This window comes from Pteropus alecto, unplaced genomic scaffold (genome assembly GCF_000325575.1).
Source record: "Pteropus alecto unplaced genomic scaffold, ASM32557v1 scaffold605, whole genome shotgun sequence".
Lineage (NCBI taxonomy): Eukaryota > Metazoa > Chordata > Mammalia > Chiroptera > Pteropodidae > Pteropus > Pteropus alecto.
In genome coordinates this window covers 36,795-59,533 of record NW_006437456.1, presented here as the reverse complement: position 1 = coordinate 59,533, position 22,739 = coordinate 36,795, and the positions used below count along the sequence as shown (strand labels likewise).

Genomic DNA, 22,739 nt, shown 5'->3' with positions numbered 1-22,739 from the left:
CATCTTTGCATGATTAACGTCTCTTTGTTCATTAGAGCTCAGTTCAAACTTGGCTTTTCCAGAGAATTTTACTCAAATCTTATGTTTGGTCAGGTTTCCCTGTAATCAGTCCTCTTCATAGCATTTAATTATATGTTATCTGATTACATAAGATAGAGTTACTCTTTTCATTTCTTATATCTTCTAGGAACCTTGAACTCTCTATTAATGTTTGTCTTCCTCACAAGACAAAAGCTTCATTAGAGCAGGAACAGATTCACTCCAATACCTATTGCAGTGCCAGATAGTAGCTGTTCAGTAAATGTCGAACGAATACATGAAGCATTTAAAGCTTTTTAAAAGGAACTTTCCTTATTTTATAAAACTATAATAGATTGTTATTTAGGATACTTCCGATTTTTTAGAACCAAGGATTTCCACAGATGTGGCAATTCACTTTTCTAACTCTTTCTCTATTTCCTAACCTAGTCAGGTCTTTCATGGTTCATGTCACATGTTGTACACATTTCCTTCTGACATTGCTCAGGCAGTTCCCCTCCCTGCAGTGGTCCTTGGCTTTTCTTAGTTACACTTTACAGTTAAATCTTATGCTGACTCTTTAGGAGGCTTTGCCAGAGTAACCTCAGCATGGTAAGATCTTTTTTTCTGAACTGCTAGGTCACTTACTTCATTGAATGGTGTGAAAGCTACCTCATTTACCCCTTGTCTCCCTACTAAGATTTTAAACTTCTAAGTGGTAGATAGGGGCTATATTTCTACTTTTTATCTTTTGCATTATTTAACACAGTCCTGGGTACATAAACATTAAGTAAAGATAAAAGTGAACATGATTTTAACGGTTTTGTCAAGAGTATGTATCTAAGGTGCTGTTACTATAATATCAGTTTATCTAGAAAAAGGCAGAAAGCCTTTTAAAGTTATTTTAAGTATAGGTAATACATAATTCCTAAGGAAACCTTTTATAAATTATGTATATTTTGGTAAAAGGGAATTACTAGGTAATCTTAGAATTAGGAATTTGTAAGTGTTCCACATGAAGTTACAAAGGACTGCTGGCTAATTTTTTCCCCATGTAGTAGCCATTTTCTGACGAGTTTGGAAGCAGTAGACCATCTTGGACTCATGGTACCCTCTGATGGCCATAACAGGGAACTGCCTCACCAACATTCTGTTTCATGCTTTATGTATCTTCAGGTGGGAAAAAAAGAAAAAACGGCTCTGTTAATTCCACCCGAGACCAGTTTGTTTTCACTCAGCAGCCCCTTTCCCTCGGAATGGGGACTGCTGGGAACACGCCTTTTCCATGCTGTCTTGCCCTCCTCACTGAGGTTTTTGCCCCCATTGACTGCTTCTCCCTCCCTGGCTCTTGGCTCCCTTGTCTCTCCTGTCCTAGTTCCACTGAGTATTGCCTGTCTTTCCCACTCTTACTCAGTCAGGACAAGGAGATATTTTGTCCTTCTTTATGAGTTAAAATCTGGTTGGTATAAAGCCTTAGTGGTAAGAAAAAGGAAGCCACACATTTAGAAATGAAAATGATATGATAATCAGTGTTAGCTGTTGACGTCATCTTAAAATCTCTGCAAATTAACCATCTACCTTTCCAAATTCTTCTTTGTTTTGTTTTTATAAAAGCTTTCTTGAAATGTAACTCACATACCATGCAGTTCACCCCTTAAAAGTGTACAGTTCAGTTGTTTTTGATATATTCAGGTATGTGCAACCATCATCGCAGTCAGTTTTAGAATATTTTCCTCGCCTCAGAAAGAAACCCCTGTACTCATTTGCTATCGCCCATTTCTAGATCCCCCCAAGCCCTAAGCAACTGGTAATCTTCTTCTGTCTCACTGGATTTTCCTATTCTGAACATTTCTTATGAATAGAATCATGTAAAATATGTGGTCTCTTTTGACAGGCCTTGTTCACTTAGCATGATCTTTTCATTCTATCTCTTCTAATCAAAGCAAATTTAAAATCCATTTCTTAATATAAATTTTAAACATCTTCATTTTTGTTTCATTTCCAAATACATTATTGCTCTTTTTCATAGTCCCTTCAAATCATTTTTGGAAATAGGCAGTGTATACATTTAAACATTTTTTAAAATATATTCCTCTATAGTATGACTGCAGTATGGATTAGATAGGATTTTGTGGGCCGATTTAAGAACCTACTCTCCATTCGTCCCAATGTGCCTCTGAGAATATGCATTTTAAAGTTCCAGATTACTGAATAAAATTTTAGAATACACAGTTTGGAAACTTGAACTTTTCAACCTGTATTTCCAATTACAGTATAAAAATGCATTACTCATTTTGGAGAAAAGGACGTGTTACCACTTTCTTTAACAAAAGCATTAGTAGACAAATTTGGTAGTTTTTTTGTTGTTGTTGAATAATGCTGAAGCTTTTATTTTTTAAATGTAATTTTAATATTTTTTTCATAACAATTGATTTTTTAAATTTTTATTGCAAAATTCACATAACATAGAATTAACCTACACAGTTCAGTGGCATTTAACATATTTACAGTGTTTGCAACTACCCTTTCTTCCTAGTTTTAGGACATTCTCATCACCTTTAAGGGAAACTCAGACCCCTTGGGCAATCACTACATATCTTCTTTCCTTCTCTCCACTGTCAACCACTAGTTTACCTTCTGTCTCTGTGGATTTACCTGTTCTGGAAGCTTCTGGTTCTTTTTCAACACTGTATCATTGTGAAAGTTTACTTTTTCTGTATAAAAGGAATCTTAGTATTAAACAATTATGATTAACTGAAGATAGGATTTTGATGGACTGTATTGATTTTGATGCATAATATTTGTTAGCCTAAATTGGGAAATGCCTGTTTTACTAAGTGGATGCCACATCGATTAGAAGTTCTGGAGCCTGCAAAGTGATTATGAACTTGTGGAAGTTTTCTGAAATTACTTCATAGAAATGACATTTTATTATTTTCTTGCCTTGTTAGGATAGGATAATCTTACTACAGTCTTTTTGATTAAGATTTTAATCATATTTTGCTAATCCTTATTAAAACATTTCTGCTTTTTTTTTTTCTTTTTGTACACCAACAGCGCCTACGTGGTCTCCCATCCAAGTACTAACCAGGCCTGACCCTTCTTAGCTTCCGAGATCAGATGGGATCGGGCGTGTTCAGGGTGGCATGGCCTCTGCTTATTCTCAATATGAAATTTTCTTTGCATATCCACTATGTTTGGACTGATATATTCAATTGTGAATATGGGCATTTTTTACGAGACTTAACAAGATATTTTTATGAAGTTATTTTAGTAAGCAACACAAAAACATTAATTGATTTTGAATTTCATTAAGTAGAGAAAGTATACCAGTAATTTGAAATAAAGATCTGTCTAAAATTTATCCCCAGATCTCTCACCTGTATAGCCAAACCTATATTATTCATCTGCCTACTTGGCATTGTTATGTCAGGTTCAGAAACTTTAGTGTTTGAAAGTTAAAACTTTTAAAACATTTTTTCTTGTGATAGCATTGCTAATTCGTTGGTTAATTACTTCAACAAATATATATTGAACTACATACTAGATGCTGTGGTCATACATTGATGAACCCAACAGATATGGTCCTAGCGTACAGCCTGATGGAGTAGACAGTGAATAAATAATGGATATATAGTTTTACTTTGCATTAAATGCAATGAAGGAAACAAACTGGGGGTAGTAGTAAATAATGAGAGTGGAGGGGAAGCTCCTACTTAAGAGTGGTCAGGGAAAGCTTCTCTAAAAAACTTGCTGAGATACCACCATTACCCATTTGCTCAAACTTGGGAGTTTCCCTGAAATCTTCCCTCTCACCCTCGTCTCTTGTCCCTGTTCATTCTGTCTTCTGAATCTCAAATTTGGGCCCTCTTTATTCTCACTGTCATTGCCCTAGCTCAGGTCTTCAGTGTCACTTATGATGATTATTAGAATAGTATTCTAGGTGGATCCCAATCTGATACCCTTTCTTAGTTCATTCTTTCTACTGCCTCATTACTTGCTCTTCACCTCACCCAACATTCTGAGGAAGTTAAAGGCCTTCATATATGATATGCTCTCTCTCGCTTCTGTGCCTTTGTGCTGTCTGTTATTTTCATCGCCTATTTCCATGTAGCTAACTCTTCTTAGCTCAAGTGTCAGTCTCCAAAGTCTTCTTGTACTCCTTTTTCCCATCGAGTTAGATTTACCTTTCTCATAGCACTTGTCACATTGTATGGTAATTTTTTTTGTACATTTTTGATATGGCAAATTTTGTTCTTATTTTATGTTCAAGTTAGATTGCTTAATACTTAGAGCATTAGTACTTGGATCTTGATCTCTGTGAGAATTTCGTGAACATTTTAGACCCTTTCCTTGAATGATGCATATACATGCACAATTTCGTACCAATTTCAGTCCATCCATTGATTCAGGTAAGAATCCCTGATTTAGAGTGTCTCTCTCATCCTTAGGCTTAGGCTCTTTGTCACTACGGCCATCTCTTTATATTTGGACACCTGTATTTCTTTCCTGCCTCTGCTTTGTTGCCTCACACAGTTCCAGCCTCGGGATTTTTTGTAGGCTTGATTCTTCCTTTTGGACCTTTCTGTTCTTGTGCTCACATATCAGTGCCTGTCCTCCCAGAGTATCGTTATTACTTAGTTCCTATATCATTGAAAGTTTTTTTCTTCCCTGCTTGGAATAGTAAATTAAGATAGTAAATGGATAATGTTGTTACTGAACAGCATATACATACTTATAATTGTGTAGTTAATGCTTGTGTTGAGAGGCAACAAAGGCTCTTATAAGATGTATCAGACTTGCATATCTAAGGAGGTTTAACTTATGCTTTATGAAAAACTATAGTAAAACTTAATGTGAGTATGTCACAGGTTCCCAGTATACCAAAAATGTAGATCAGCAATAGTTTGTCAGCTTTGTCCATAGATGTGTTTTTATCAGACCAGACAAAACTTTCAAACATTATCTTTTAGACATTACTGAGAGGGTATTTAATATTATGTTTAAATTCCATACAAGAAAGATTTTTTTTTTTGTAATTAAAGCACATAGAGAAAATAGCTGAGGTCTGAGTTAAATAACCAGAAATAAATTCTGAATTGGTAATAATTTTTTCTGTGTGTTTGTGTGTTTCGTTTGAAGTAAAATTGACTGCTCTGTCATGTACATACAATGCTTACTAATGTTGATGATAACTATAGGCACCAACTCATTTTGATTAAATTCATTTGAATATAGGAAGCTAAAACAATAAGAAAATGTTTCCTTAATTCCACCTAGAAGGATTTTAATAAGGTAGTAGTATGTAACTTGAGCACAGTGGCTTGTGCCTTCATAGGGTTTGATGATAAAGCTATGTCACTATTTTTGACATTAACTGACTAATATATCTAGTTTGTCCAGAGTCCAATTTACTATCTGATAATATGTTTAATAAGCACATACTGAATTTTTTATGCCACATTGAGGCCAGTTCCAGGCTTAGTACTCTAACTTTTAAGTAGTTTATTATGTACCAGTAACTGCATTTGTTCTACTTAGTTATGTTTACATTCTGACAAAGTGGGTTAATATCTTAAATAATTTTCAGACTATATTGTTGTAAAGTAAAAGCAAAGTAAATTCATTTTTTTGTGGTTTTTATCATTGTAGCATTGTATCAGTTTCTCTGAATAGGAAGTCATAAATCATTTTTCCAGTGCTGACTTGTAGCATTTATATGGAAATCTATTTTGATAGCAAAATACCTTAGGGCTGCTATGATTGGAGAAGAGGAAGTGTTTAATTTTAAAATTACTGAAAAAAAGTTACAGAAGTATGAGGAAGTTATTTTCTTAATGTGCCAAAGAACTAAACACATTACATATAAACTAATCTTTTAAGCTAATTTTTAGAGTATCAGATCATTTTTGATTCAGTCATGTAAGAATTTGGACTTCATTATCTATATGAATGATATATATTCAGTATTACTCTGTTCCATAGGGTCAAGAGAAATATGGATTACTAAATGTAACAAAAATTACTGAAAATGGAAAAAAGGTTCGGTAAGTACACAAATTATAAATATTCTGATGTGTATCATTGATTGAAATAAATAAAAACTGAATATAATTATATTCTAGTAGAAATGTTTAAAGGTTCATAAGAATTTCAAACTATATTTTCTAATATAATGTATGTAAGATTGTCATGAAATGTATGAAAATTTTCCTTTGTCTTAACATATTAAGGTGATATTAAACTCAGGTTATAAGGCAGAGGATTTTCAGCAAGCATTAGCTTTATTAAAATTTTTTTTCAATAAGTAATAAATGCACATGGCAAAAAACAAAGGTACATAAAATATTTAGTCAAAAGTTAGTCACCCAGCCACCAGTTTCTCTCCCCAGAGGTAACCAGTTAAATCTAATGAGATGTAATGTTTTCCTCTAGAGACAATATATTTGTATGTCCGTAGATTAATTTTTTTAAAGTCTTTTGACAGTTTAACTTGGAGGTGGTTCTATTTCATTGCATGTAAAGCTGCCACATTGTTTCTAACTAACTGCTGCATAGTTACGTATCATGTTGCTATATCAGTTTAACTATTATTTATTTGCTAATATGTGAATATGCTTGTCTATTTGTTGACATTGAAGATGTTTACTTTTTTTTTTTTTTGCTATTACAAACAGTATTATACCTAGTACCTTGCATAGCTCATTTTGCAGGTATGTACATATGCCTGTAGAATAAATATTACAAAAGCAGAACTGCTAGGGCATATGCAATGGTCATTTTATGTTTCCATAATGTCCGTTAAGGCATTGTATCAGTCCATACCTCCCAGTAACAGTGGATTTCTCCATGCCTTTGCCAGTTCAATATGTCGTCAAATTCTTTGCTATTAAAGATAGAGAAAAAATGGTATTTTCATTTGCTTTTCTTTGTGTGTGTGTGTGGTGGTGGAGGGCGGGGGTAGAGTATCATAAGCTATTTGTATTTCTTGTTGTTTTTGAATTGTCAGTTCATACCCTTTGTTTTTCTATTGGGTTGTTGGCTTTTTTGGTTCATGTGTAGTACCTCCTAATGAATTAAAGAAATTTACTTTGTAAGATAAGTACATTTCCCCCAGTTTTTAAAAACTGCTAAAATGCTATGATTTTTATGGTCGAAGTGAGATCAGTCCATTGTTTAAGAAAGTTTAAAATATGCATGTAGTTGAGCTTTTTAGATTTGCTTTAATTGAACCGTCTTTGTCAGGTTTTAGTACTTAAGAGGTTTAAGTACTCTGAAATAGCTTTACAGATGCTGCAATTATCTGTTCTTTAAACTATTCTTTGGTAGAAATTACTTGTAAAGTTGGGCCTTATTTTTCTCTTTCTCTCTTTTGATGAATGTAGTGCAGATAATTCTTTGGCTATTTTATTTTCATTGTTGTTTTAACTATGATACTTAGTCTTTTAGATTTTCTACTTCTTTTGGTGATATATGTTTTCTTAAGACTATCCAATTCATCATCTTCAAATTTATTTGCTAGAGTTGAGCAAAATAGTCTTAATTTCCTGTATATTAGTGGTTCAAATATTTTGGTGTGAGGACCCTTTTAAAAACTCTTAAAAATCATTGATTACGGCAAAGAACTTGTTCATTTTTAAGAATATTTATTAACTTTTAAAACGAATAACCTGTTACATGTTAACATAGATAGCATTTTTATGAAGAAAAACTCTATGAGAAGCATGGCATTGTTTTACATTTTCACAAACCTTTAATATCTGGCTTAATGAAAAATAGCTAGATTCTCATCTCTGCTTGCAGTCTGTTGTGACATATTATTTTAATTGAAGTATGTGAAGAAAATCCTCCATTACATATATTTGGAAAAGGGAAGAATATTTTAATAGCCTTTTCAGGTAACTGTGAATGTTTCTGCTGCACCAAAACTCAGTTGCAATGAAGACTTAAAACCATCAATGAACTTTCATTACTGTTACATTAAAATCCATGGTTCTGTGTTGCACTTTGAATGAGTCTTTACCCAGGCATAATTTTATAGCATCTTGTAGGTCATTTGGAAAATATTGGTTTACTAAGTTTGCTGATTGTCATGTGCACACATTTTATTTTATACCAAAGAATCACAAATCAGTAATACCAGAAAAGTTGTTGAGTATGGGAAAATTGTCAACCTTACAGTGGCAGTTATACCACGTTTTTCAAACTTTACTTTCTTTTTAAAAACTTTAACTTTTATTGTCAACAAATGTGTGTTATGTGCTGTCGAGTCAGCTTTGATTCCTGACCACCCCATGAATGAGGGATGTCCACAACATCCTGTCCTCAACAGCCCTTCTCGGCTCCTTTGGACTCACGCCTGTGGCTTCTTTTATGGAACCAATCCATCTCATATTTAGTCTTCCCCTTTTCCTGCTGTCTTCTATTTTCCCCAGCATTATTGTCTTTTCCAAAGAACCCTGCCTTCTCATGATATGCCCAAAGTAGGACAGAGTCAGTTTTGTCATTTTGCCTCCAGCGATGTTTCAAGCTTAATTTGCTCTAGGACCCACTTGTTCATCTTTCTGGCACTTCATGGTACCTAGAGCTCTCCTCCAACACAGGATTTCAAATGAATTAATTTTCTTCCTATCAGACTTCTGTATCGTCGTCCAACCTTCATATCTGTGTATAGTAACTGGGAATACGAGGGTGTGAATGACTTTAGCCTTGGTCTCTAATGACACATCTTTGCGCTCAGTGATCTGTCCTAATTCTTCCGTTGCTGCCCTTCCGAGTCTCAGCCTTCTCTTGATTTCTTGGCTGCAGTCTCCATTTGAATTGATGACTAAACCAAGGTAAGCAAAATCTTTAACAATTTTAGTGTCCTCATTGTCTATGTTAAAAAGTTGTGTATTTCTTCTGTAGTCACGGTTTTTGTCCTGATGTTCAAATGCAGTCTTGCCTTGGCACTTTCTTCTTTCACTTTCATCTGAAGTCATTTCACATCATCGCTACTTTCCTTCAGTAAGATGGCAGCATCTGCATATCTTGTTATTGATAGTTCTTCCAACAATTTTCTCTCTTTCCTCTGAGTCTAGCCCAGTTTCTTGTATAATATGTTCTGCATGCAGATTAAACAGAGAAATAAAATGCACCCTCTATAGGCACCTTTGCCTGTAGAAGCCATTTCGTCTCTCCATATTCTATCCTGACAGTGGCTTGCTGTCCACAGTACAGGTCATACATCAGGACATTCCAGTGCTGAGGCACATTCATTCCTTTCAGAGCAGCCCAGAGCTTTCCATGATCTATGCTGTCAAAAGGCTTTACTGTAGTCTGTAAAACATAGACTAACCTGAAATTCTTTGGAGCACTCCAGCATTCAGCAAATGCTTGCAATTAAATCTGAAATGCATCTTTCTTTTCTGAATCCAGCTTGCATATCCAGCATATCAAATGTCAGCAATTACTATCATTTATTTTCTTTGGAATGACAGAGATTTATTTTTGAGATCTTCACTTATTTCACGGAAAATGTCTACTTGCCTGATAATCAAGTCTAAATAATCAAAGTATGCCCATCAGTATTTTTTTCAGGAAAAAAAATGGGTTCCATGAAAAAAATGTGACTAATTTTGCTTGCAGCTCATTGACACAAATGCTTCAGTTCTTGAGACAACTATCATTAATTGAATGTTCAAAGATTCAGTACTTGTTCTCACACATATATTTATTCTATAGTTTATTGATTTTGAAAATTAAACTTAAAAGTTTACTTAAAGTGGAAATGTATTTTAGCATTTTTCAGTGTAGGCAATGAGTAGATATTATCTAAAGAAATAGAACATTGAGTATAAAATAAATTTACAAATAAAAATAAATCCTTCCAAAATATTTTAAGAGATTCACACAAAATAAAATAATAAAACGAAGATATAACAAGACAATGACAGAGCAAGCACCAAACATCTGTCATATCAGTATCAACAAATGTATATGGATTATACTCATCTACTGAAAGAAAAAGGTGCTCAGACTGAAGCACAAAACAAAACCCCACTAAATACAAAAGTGACATCTAAAAAATGATCAGAAATGTTAAAAAAAAAAAGTCATGTCACAGGTCTAGAAAGTAAAGCAAGAATAGAGATCTTAATAGACATGTTCAATTCAGGATAAAAGCATTAAGCATCACAAAGATAGGTACTTTAAAATGATGGAGCACTGAGAATAAATCCAGTATGAATATTAGTCATTAAGAATAGCCTTTCATCAAATAAGTAAGCATGAACAACCATAAGCAAAAACAACAGGAAATGAAAGGAAAAATAGAAAATAGTAGTAAACTTTTTTTTATTTAAAATTTTATTCCCGTTTTATTGGGAAGTAATTGACATACATCACTGTAATAAGTGAACAGCATGATGGTTTGATTTACATATATTATGAAATGATTACCATAATAGGTTCAGCTAACATCTATCTTGTACAGATAAAATAAAAAAAGAATGAAAAAATGGAAAAAATTTTCTTTTTGTGATGAGAACTCATGGGATTTACTCTCAACAATTTTCTTATATAGCATATAGCCATGTTAGCTGCAGTCATTATGTTGTACATTACATGCCTAGTACTTACTTATAACTGGAAGTTTGTACCTTTTGACCATCTTCATCCAGTTTCCCCTTCCCCACCCTCTGCCTCTGGTAACCTCAAGTCTATTCTCTTTCTATGAGGTTTTGTTTTGTTTTTAAGATTCCACACATAAGAGATCATACAGTATTTTTCCTTCTATGTCTGACTTATTTCACTTAGCATAATACCGTCATGGTTCATCCATGTTGTCACAAATGGCAGGATTTCTTCATTTTTTATGGTGGAGTAATACTCTATTATGTATATATATACCACAGCTTCTTTATTCATTCATCCATCAGTGGACACTTAGGTTACTTTCGTGTCTGAGCTATTGTAAATAATGCTGTATGAACATAGGGGTTCAGATATCTTTTTGAGTTAGTGTTTTTGTTTCTTTTATTCTCAGAATTGGAATTGCTGGGTCATATGTAGCTCTATTCTTAATTTTTTGAAGAACTTCCATACTGTTTTCTGTAGTGGCTGTACCAGTTAACAGTACCACCAGTAGTGTGCAAGGTTTTTCTTTCTCATCATCATTTGTTATGTCATCTTATCGATGATGGCCAATCAAACATGTATGAGGTGATATCTCATTGTGATTTTAATTTGCATTTCTCTAGTGGCTAGTGATGTTGAACATCTTTTCATGTTCCTTTTGGCCTTTCCTGTATCTTCTTTGGAGAAATGTCTATTTGAGTCTTTTGTCCAGTTTTTAATTGGGTTATTTGGTTTTTTTTTTTTTTTTTTTGCTGTTGTGTGAGTTCTTTCTGTATTTTGGATATTAACTGTATCATCTATATGCTTTGCAATTTTTTCCCATTCTATAGTTTCTCCTTTCACTCTGTTGATGGTTTGTTTAACTGTAGAGAAGCTTTTTAGTTTGATGTAGTCCCACTTGTTTATTTTCGATTTTGTTTCTTGAGCTTTAGGTGTCATATCCAAAAAATTATTACCAAGACCCATATCAGGGAGCTTTATTCATATGTTTTTGTCTAGGAGTTTCATGATTTCAGGTCTTACATTTGAGTCTTTAATCTATTTTTAGTTAATTTTTTTTGAGTGGTATAAGATCCAGTTTCATTCTTTAGTTTATTTATTTTGGTTTCATTCAATTTTATTAAATTTATTGGGGTGACATTGGTTCATAAAAATTATATAAGTTTCAAGTATAAAATTCTGTAATACGTCAATTGTATATTGCATTGTGCGTTCATCACCCAAAGTCAAGTCTCCTTCCATCACCATATATTTGATCCCCTTTACTCTCTTATACTTCCCCTTCCCCCTTTTCCCTCTGGTAACCACCATAGTATTGTCTGTGTCTGTGATGTTTTTTATTCATTAATTTGTTGTTTTCTGTTTTATATCCCACATATGAGTGAAATCATGTGATTCTTGTTTTTTTCCACCTGACTTCTTTTGCTTAGCATGATATTCTCTAGATGCATCCATGTCATTGCAAGTGACAGTATCTCTTCTTTTTCTTAAGGCTGAGTAGTAGTCCATTGTATATATATACCATCTCTTCTCTTTCTAATCATCTATAGAAGGGCATTTTGGTTGTTCCATGTCTTGGCCACCGTGAATAATGCTGCAGTGAACATAGGAGTACATATATTTTTACAAATAAATGTTTCCAAAATATTCGGTTAGAATACCCAGAAGAGGGATTGCTGGGTCATATGGTAGGTCTATTCTTAATTTTTTGAGAGACCTTTATACCATTTTCCATAGTAGCTGTATCAATTTACATGCCCACCAGTAGTGTATGAAGATTCTTTTTTCCTCACAGCCTCTCCAACACTTGTTATTACTTGTCTTGTTGATGATAGCCATTCTGACAGGTATGAGGTGGTATCTTGTGCTTTCAATTTGCATTTCCCTAATGGCTAGTGAAGTTGAGCTTCTTTTTAAATGTCTATCGGCCATTCATATGTCTTCTTAGGAGAAGAGTCTGTCCAGGTCCTCTGCCCAGTTTTTAATTGGATTGTTTATTTTTGTTGTTGATTTATGAGTTTTTTTAAAGATATTTTGCATATTAGCCCCTTATTGGAGGTATTGTTTGCAGATATCTTCTCCTATTTGGTTGCCTTTTTGTTTTCTTGATGGTTTCTTTTGCTGAGCAGAGCTTTTTAGTTTGATAGAGTCCTGTTCATTTATTTTTGCTTTTACTTCCCTTACCTTTGGGGTCAAATTCATAAAACTCCTAAGAGCAAGGTCCATAAGTTTGGTGCCCGTGTTTTCTTCTAGATATTTTATTGTTTCAGGTCTTTTGATCCATTTTGAGTTAATTTTTGTTTATGGTGACAAATAGTCTGGTTTCATTCTTTTGCATGTGGCTTTCCAGTTTTCCCTGCATCATTTATTGAAGAGGCTTTCTCTTTTCCATTGTATGATTTTGGCTCCATTGAAAATTATTTGCCCATATATATGTGGGTTTATTTCTGGGCTCTCAATCCTGTTCCATTGGTCTGTGTGTCTTTTTCTGCCATTACCATGCTGTTTTGATTATTGTTGCTTTCTAGTATAATTTGAAGTCAAGGAGTGTGATACTTCCAGCTTTGTTATTTTTTCTTAGAATTGCTTTGGTTTTTCAGGGTCTTCTGTAGTGCCATACAAATCTGATAATTTTTTGCTCTATTTCTTTAAAAAAATGCCATTGTAATTTTAATGGGAATTGCATTAAATATGTATATTGCTTCTAGTTTTATTATTTTAAGTGTGAATATTCAATTATTCCAGCACCATTTATTGAGTATTCTTGTCAAATATTAGTTGACAGAGTAGTAGTAAACTTTATTCCACTTTTCTTAATTCTTGAAGTTTAAGTAAACATTGAAAAATAATAAAATAATAATGTAGGTCTGATTGATAAATATTAAATTATACATTCTGAAAATGGAGAATAAACTTTCTTTTGAGTGCCTATAGAGTTTTCATAAAACTGGCTACATGTTTGGGTGTAAGGTAAGCCTTAATACAATCCTATAGAAGATATAATTGACATTCATTTTAGCCTGCCAGCGATTGACTTCCCTTATATGGTCAACATTAGTTACCTCTGGAGTATGGGTTGAAGGAGAAGAAATAGGGTCTTTCCTTCATACATTTCTGTATTCAGAGTTTTTATAATTTAGGAAAATAAAATAGTTGATTTTATAATTTAGGAAAATAAAATTCTCATCTTAATAACTTCAGTGGTCAATCAATATATAATTAATCGTATACTAATGTACCTGGTCATATACTGTTTACCTGATTTAGACTCATTAGGGGACGGAGGATAACCAAGAAATATGAAATGATTGGTATCTTTAAAGAATTGGATAAGATAAGCATGTTTGTCTAGTTTTTAATTGTGAGTAAGAATCCTTGCCAATTATGGTGTTCAATTCTTGTGACTTTAAAATAAATTTTAGTGCCGTCAATCACAAATTTGATGGATTAGTCCCATGTGAACATGGAACTGACTATATAATTAGGTATATAGTTATTCCAGTAACTTGTATTTCTAACTTCATTTGTTTGGGGGCCTTTATGATCAGGTCGGGACCATAAAATGGTTGTTATTTCCATTAGCATTCTATCTCCAATAAAAACAATTAAATGTCAATAATGACTGTAAATTATGGACAACATTGATAACAACTAAGTCTTTTTTATTCCTTAAAATTTGATTGGAAAAACTGGATAGAACTTTCATTTGTCATCTTTATCATTATAGAAAGAACTGGCTGTCTTCTTGGGCTGTGTTGCAGGGTTCATCTTTACTCTTTACCAAAACTCAAGGAAGTAGCACAAGTTGGGTAAGTATTTCTTCTCTTTGGAGGCTTTATACAGTTAAATTATGTGGATGATATTATGCCTGAATTCTATGAAGTATTCCAGAGTCTTTCTAGCTAGTGTGCCAATAAAAATATATGAAATTTTCTTAGTAAAAGATGCATTTTCAACTCATCAGAGAAATGAGGGCTAATTATAAAAGTTTGATTAATTGTATTATTAAAATCAGCAAATTCTTTTTTATCCATTGAACTGAAGCAGTCACTCCACTCAACCCATAACAGTCTTCTTCAATCTTTTTTAGGACATATAATATTTCATTATATGGATGTTCCATAATTTATTCAGTCAGTCTTCTAAGGATAGACATTTAGATTGTTTCCTAATTTTTCTATTCCAGAATTTCCAATTAAGATACTTCTTAATTAACTTTGTAATAGGATTTGAAAGAATCCTAGCTTCGTTTCTCTGCTCAGTCACCAACTAGATCTATTGAAGCTAAAATATGTCTTGTTTATATGTCTTATATATCCTACCTGAGGATGAGATTCTAATGCAGTCCTATAAACCAAAAAGACAAATATCCTCTATAGTAAAAATTGCCTTTGCATATCTCTTTAGGAGATGCTATGTTAGAATTCAGTCTCTAGCAGAGCCAGTTTTTTTTCCTTTGATATTAGAAGAGATTGCTTTTCCTTTAGTCGAGTTCAGATGGTTCATGGGTTAAGGGGTCATGTTACAAAAGTATAGTTTTTTAACAGTTAGATTGACACTTAGCACAGAAACCCATACAAAGATCTACTTGATGAAGTGGTTCAAATTTTATACTCATTCTAGGGCATATACTTATTGATGGAATGCTGAACAAAATCACCCATACTATTTACAGTTCTATTTTTTTAAAATCATTCACGCTTTGTGTTTATTTTGTGATTCCATGGACAGCTAAAATTGAGTAAATGAAATGTATACATGTGGCATGTAGCTCCATTGTATAAAATAAATTTTGCATAGATATGATATTATCCAAAAATCCAGAGAACCGTTTTTTTTCCTCCTTAAGGATAGATACATTCTGCTAGTTTTCTGGAAAATATTATCTGCTGGTTTGTTATATGAGTAATGTAAATTGTACTTGCTTTTTTCTTACCTTACTTTACCTCATTTGTTCAACAGACATAAAAAGCCTGCTTTGTTCTGGGCATTGTGTTAAGCTTGAGGGGGGTTAGAGGTAAATAACATGGTTCCCGTCTGCATACTTTATAATGGGAGAAGATCAACATGTACATAGTTATAACACAACATATTATATGCTCCTCAGATAACATTCATCATATTCCTTGAGTTTTTTAAATTATCACACAAATATTGGTAGCTATTCAGATTCATTTGTACATGATTTCAGATTTCTAAAAATAGTCACTTTTTTGGGCCAGATAATTCTTTGGTGCAAGGGCTGTCCCTATGCATTGTGGGGTGTTTAGCAGATGATAGTAGCATTCATCCCTCCTCTGTGACAACTAAATGTCCCTAGACTTTGCTGAATGTCATCCCCCTGGGTGTTTCTGTTTGAAAAATGTCCTAAGAGAAAGGGAAGACAAGCTGATGATAGTAGTTCCATTCATCTAAGAGGACTTAGAAAGGGATACCAGAGGATATTGCCTAGCAAGTCACAAGCAAGGAAACGCAGAGATTTCTGAGTAAGGCTGAGTAAGATGGCAGAGCACCAGAAGTAACTTCTTTCTATTACCCCCACATCTTCTGTTGTGAGTATAGGCTAAGACAAGTCTGTTTAATACATAATGTTCTATCAAGCATTCATCTTAGAAATAAAATATGAATTTATGTAATAACAGAGTCAGAAGATAATTCCGAGATAAATTTAGGGCCTTAGCAAAAAAGTATTTAGAAGTGTAGCTTTGCTTGCATTCTGTCTGCTTGTAGAATTATATTTTTGACTTATTTGGTTCCATTATGCTTTTATCTTGTGTGTTATTTTGCCATTGTGCATTGTTATGACATCGTCATTTTCTTCCCTTTTTCCATCAAGTCATTCTGCCAACAGGGCTCAGTCTCTGAGCTCTTGCATTCGCTGCTTTCTTCTTGGAAAAATTCTGTCAGTCATCGGCCTGCTGTCGCATATGTAAAATCTGATCCTGTTTCAACTGTCACTGTATGTGTTCTTGTTGCATGCCCCTTGCCATAATAACTCTGTTTTCTTTACCATGAATGCATTGGAGGGATGATTACGGTAGAGAAAAGTGAGGCTAGATTTGGAAAAAGAATGAATAACAAACAAAATTTTGCCAATTATATTGAATGCATCTTTCTAGCATTCTGTGCCTTGTTATTCTATTTATACTTGGTTGCTGTATCTTATTTGGTTATTTGTATCTTAGATTATAATGAACCATATAGAGAGCATATAATAACAAGTCAAATTGATTTTTATCATTTTGTTAAATGTGTGCATTTGTTTTATAATGCACACATTTTAAAACTTGAGATACATCATTTTTGCTCAGAAAGTTTATCTATGCCCGTCCTAGCTTGATGGTTAATTAAATGTATTTTCAATGACAAAAAGTACTTAAGAAGGCCAAGAATTTGTAGAATAGTTAAAATTTTTATTGTGATTTTTAAAATTTTGTTTCTACTAATAAAAAGTCCATATGATATCTTAAATTTTGTTTTGTTATAACAAGTACGTTATTTAAGTCCACATTGCTAGCTGCAGAGATGAAGGAAATGGAAAAAAGGTGAAGTTGGACCATTTATTAAATGTGAAGCTACTAGTAGAGTCACTGACATTATGAATAAGTTATCATAAAGTTGGTGATAAGATCCATTTCCAGTGACAATCCCAATTTACTTGAAAATATTTTAGCAGATGAAATTTCCTATAACAAATCTTAATGACTTTTAAGATTATAATTCATCAGCCCTTAAAGATTTTAAAACCTCTAAATCTGTTAGTAACATAGGAATGCTATTTTCTATTCTTAGTTAACAGACTAAACAGAAATTTAAGTTAATGATAGCAAGATATAGTGTAAATCTACATATCTACATTTAACATAATTTTTTTGCTTTTTGCTAATCTTTTCCTTATCTGGTTAACAAAAATAATAGCTAGTTAAGTGCTTTCTCTTCTCAAACCATCCATGTTAACTGTCTTCCTATTCTCTTCACAATTCTTTATTAAATTGCTATGGCTTTCTAGCATCTGGTTCTAGTTATAATTTCTAACAAAGTCTCAATAAAAGAATATGAGGCTTATACTTTTCTGGTTTTACAGGTTATTGGTAGTTGTTAACAACATAAATAGTCAATAAGGAAATCATTCTTGAAATCAAAAAATCAGGTTTAGGGAATGTTTATTAGGTGGAAAAGCACTTGATATCTGACAGATACTATTTATACATATATAAGAATATTGCCTGTTTTTTTTGAACACATCATTTTATGTAGTCATATTAGTCTAGGATAAATGCCAAGAAATAGAATTGCTAAGCTAAAGAATACATGTGTTTGTATACTTGCAAATGTAGAGTTACCAATTTTCCCTCTCTAGGAGTAGTTACAGTTTATACCCCACTTGCATATGAGGGCCTATTTCTATAGCCTTGCCAACATTTTTTTATCAAACTTTTCGATTTTCTTTTCTTTGTTTTTTGCTACAATATTGGGTGAAAAAAGATTTTAGTGTGGCTTTATTTTGCATTTTTCTCATGATAGAAGTTGAACCATTTTATTTCCTTATTTATGAACTATACATGTTTTAAAGACATTTTTCGGTTTTAAAGTAGGACTTGTTATAATATGGAAAGAGAAGAAGAATTTGAGATAATCATCTGTTTGATTTATTGTTAATAGTATAAAGTTGGTCTTAATTCTTTCTGAATGCACACATGGACATGAATATCACATAAAGGTTTTTCCTTTTTTTTGAAATGAAGTTTGGGAGCAATCAGTCCAAACCAGAGTTCACAGTGGACCTTAAGGGGGCGACAATTGAGATGGCTCCAAAGGATAAATCCAGCAAAAAGAATGTGTTTGAGGTAATAAAATTTTTTCTAAGTTTAAATCATATTCTTAACTGTAGTAATTGGATCTTCTTTTTTTAGTTATTTTGAGAAATAGTCTTTCAGTGTGACTAAGGCAAAGTTGGTCATTAAGTCAGTTTGTATCATAATTTAAGAAAAAAGCTGGTATAAAGATCTGGGCTTTATTTGTATAAATTATTGGATCTCTGACTGTATATATGAGCCTTTGTTCCACAAATCTTGTCTTTCCCCAGCAACAAAAAGGATGTGGTTTCCTTTACCTACAAAATCTAATGTTAAAAAGTACTTTCGTTTTGTCATTAAAAACCCTCCATAGTCATGTGGGCTTTTGTATCAGTAATTTATTGCTGCATATCACACCGTCCCAAAATTTAGCAACTTAAGAAAGGAATCATTTTGTTTGCTCAATTTGACCTTTACTAAGCTGAGTGATTCTTCTGGTCTCACTTGGGACCATTCTTGAGGCTTCAGTCATCTAGTGCAGGAGTCTCCAACGCCCAGGCTGCGGACTGGTACCGGTCTGTGGTCTGTTAGGAACCGGGCTGCACAGTGGGAGATGAGCTGTGGGCCAGCGAGCAAAGCTTTGTCTGTATTTGCAGCCACTCCCCAGAGCTAGCATCACTACTTCAGCTTCACCTCAGATCATCAGGCATTAGATTCACATAGGAGCACCAGTCCCTGGTGCCAAAAAGGTTGGGGACCACTGATCTAGTGGCTTGACTGGGGCTGGATGGTCTAATTCATATGTCTGGTATTGGTGCCAGCTGTTTGCTAGGCCTCTTTCTGCACAAGATCTCTCATTTTCAAGGAGGTTGCCCCAGGCTTCTTAACATGATGGTGTCAGGGTTCCAAGAGGATGAGAGTGGAAGCTGTAAGACTTCTTGAGGCCTAGATTTAGAAGTCACACATCAGTATTGTGCTGGTGAAAGCAAGTCAGAAGGCCAGCCAAGTATCGAAGGTTGTGGGGAACTAGATTCTACCTGTTGATTGAGGAGCAGCAAAGTCGCATTGGAGAGGAGTGTGTATACAGAGATAGAAGGAATTTTTGAGGCTATCATTGTAAACAATCTTCCAGATCCTAACCTTCCTTTATAGCCTGTTTCAGTCCTTTCCTATCTCCTATCTTGTTGTCTAGGCAGATTGGATTAGTTGTTGTTTTCCTCCCTCTATGATTTTCATTCTTTATTATTCTGCCTTGGGTACTGACCCATGCCAGTCTCTGCTTTTCAGATGTTACCTATCTTTCAAAACCCATGAGAAATATTATCACAACACTGATGCTTCTTCTTTGGCTTTTATTATTTAAAAAAAAATTTTTTTTAATTATTTTTATTTATGCCTACAGCACTTGGTCTTCCTAGGTGGTCTCCACTAACCAGGCCCGACTCTGCTTAGTTTCTGAGATCAGACATCGGGCTTGTTCAGAGTGGCATGCATGTAGACCATGGACCGTGGCTACACTGGGGCGCAAACCTAGGACCTTCTGCATGTAAAGCAGATGTGCTAACCGCTACACTATGAAACCACGTCCATGGCTTTTAAAATAGCATTTATTTTAGTGTACCTTGGGTTATCATCATCTATAAATTATTCCCCCCTCTAGATGATTAACATATTTTGTTTTGTTTTGTTTTTTTCAAGCAGAGAAACTATTTTTCCATATCTTTAAGAACCTCTTACAGAATGTCTATGTGCACTGACTTCAGTGTTGGTTGGACTGGCTTGACCCACTCTCTAGAAAGAAATGCAAGAAAGGAAGTCACTGTTTCTTGAATTAGTCTTGCAGTCTCAATAACATTCCAGAATGAAAGGATTCTGTGGTCAAACACACCTGAGAAGTATCTGTTTTATTTCTCTCTTAGAAAATCACAGCACACTCCAGAATATCAAAGCGGTGAGAAATCTTGAAGGGGAGAATCTTGTTTAACTTTATTCAATTCACTATTTCCCAAATTAATATCACGTAACTGATTATTTATTTTTTGAGGAATACCTTTTTTAAACATTACTTCAGGAACTATGCTTGAGGCATATGTCTCCGAATGTTGTTTGAGTTACATTGCCATGTGTTCCTCTAAACAATTATCAACCAGAAAAATAAGAAGAATCCTTTCTTCAACTACTTTAAAATTCTTCCTCAGTTAAGTGTAAGAAACTTTAAACCAGAGATTATACATAAATTGGTTATTGCCTTCATATAGTGTAGTGTATAGTATCCTTACATGTATAGCATAGTATCCTAGACTATATAGTATAATGCATAGTATTGTTGAGTTAGTTCATGATTTGACACTTTAATAATGTTTAGTAAATTTAGTGATATTTCTGCCCCAAAGGAATGTGACATATATTATCTGTACTCTTTGTGCTAAGCCATTATATTTGCCTGTTAAATAAGAAATAATGAAAGTCTAATAACTCTTTGTATATTCTTTTTCTACATTTATTTTTTAACCAGAGAGAGAAAAAACTTTCTCAGATTTCTGTAAAAATATCATAAATTTCATTTCCTTACTGATGAATTATATTTCAATTCTAATTTAAAATGTACTGTTTTGATGCTTGAACATATTTTTTAATGATAATGTATGCTACATTTCAGCAAGTTTTATGGCATTCGTGTGCAGTTTGGGACCTTCAATTATTAGATTTTTCACTGAGAATTTATTATGAGAAAAACAATATTTTGTAAAATAATTCAGCTGGTATTATTTTATACTAAAATAAAAGTTATGTCATTGCTGCATAGTACTTAAACCATTTATCACACAATATAATATATGGCATCTAATCTTCTGAAGGTGGTTTTGTAGACTATGAATTAAATATATTCATTTATTTGGTTGAAAGGATTAACCATACTTTTTCCTCCTCCTTTTCTCTAAAGCTGAAAACCCGTCAAGGAACAGAATTGCTAATTCAGTCTGATAATGACACAGTTATTAATGATTGGTTTAAAGTTCTTAGTACTACTATCAATAATCAGGTATGTCTTTGACTTTGGTTGTTTTTTTATTTCTGAGTGGTTTTTCTTTTTGACTTTCTAATTGGTTATTGCATATCTAGTTTCCAATTTATATTTAAAATTTTTTAAATATATTTTTTGACAGGTAGGAAGGGCAGTGGTCAATTTAGTAATGTTTAACTGTGTAAATATTTAAATTATTTTAAATAATTTTCACATGAGGCATTGGTCCAAAAAGAAGGCATTGGTTCAAGAAGAAGAGACGGTAAAACTATGCCTAGTATGTAGTAGTGATTCGATGACCGAATGAGTTAGAAATAGTACTATTTGATGGAAACTAGTCTTAGGCAAAATTGTGAAATGAATGAAGCTATAGTCTCTTTATTAGCACTTTTTCTTTCCTGGTGACACCTCTCTAACCTCTCCCAAGGTGTTCTCAGGTGTTCTAGCTCCCCTTTCTTCCCCAGTCAGGTAGATGTTTCCATGCCCTCATATTCCTGGTAAATTTCCTCTTGTATATATAACAACCAAAAAGAACTTTAGATTTATATTCTGAAGCTGTTTTAGCAAGAGGAGTGATAAACAACTAGGAGCTATACTTTCTTAGGCTATATTCTTACCCCCTCACCATATGAGAAGGGGTGCATGGCTTATACACTAGAGATATAGTACCATGTAGCCAGGTGCTACACCTTTCTATATGGAGCTTATTATTAAAGAGAGGAACTTATTATTGACTATGAAATTTAAAAATATGTACCATTTTCAAAGTGGCAAAAGATACTGAGGAATAAACGTAGCAAGAGGTGTAAGACTTTTGCAGAGAAAATTACAAAACTTTATTTAGAGAGACAAGGGAGAAAACCTAATTAAATAAGTATATCATGTTCATGGATTAAAAGATTCGATAATGTAAAAATAGAATCTTCTCCTAAATGATTTATAAATTTATAGATTTGAGATCTTTAACTCTCTTTCAGGATCCTGGTAGGTTTTCTTGTGGAACTTAAGAAGCTTATTCTAAAATTCATATAGAAATGCAAAGGGCTAAGAATATCTAAGACAGTCTTGAAGAAAGTGGAAGGACTTGCTCTATCATATGTCAGGACTTCATAAAGCTCTATTAATATAATGCGGTAACCCTAACGGGATAGGTACAAAGACCTGTGGAACAGATCTTCATACCTTTGAATACATTATGCCAGATTTAGCACTGTGGAAAAGTGAAGAAGAATAAACTTTTCAGTAAATGGTGCTGGGTCAGCTGGATAGCCAAGGAGAATATA

General features: G+C 33.5%; 1 protein-coding gene across 6 annotated transcripts in view; it reads left to right on the top strand.

The window, feature by feature from the left end:
* ARHGAP12 (Rho GTPase activating protein 12) overlaps window positions 1-22,739 on the top strand; it is a 103,539-nt gene that overhangs the window by 70,846 nt on the left and 9,954 nt on the right. For all 6 annotated transcript variants that reach the window (XM_006914468.3, XM_006914467.3, XM_025048638.1 and 3 more), the window contains 4 exons: window positions 6,004-6,065; window positions 14,363-14,444; window positions 18,381-18,482; window positions 21,376-21,474. In XM_006914468.3, coding sequence (XP_006914530.1) covers window positions 6,004-6,065; window positions 14,363-14,444; window positions 18,381-18,482; window positions 21,376-21,474 — 345 coding nt within the window. The remainder of the gene's footprint in view (window positions 1-6,003; window positions 6,066-14,362; window positions 14,445-18,380; window positions 18,483-21,375; window positions 21,475-22,739) is intronic.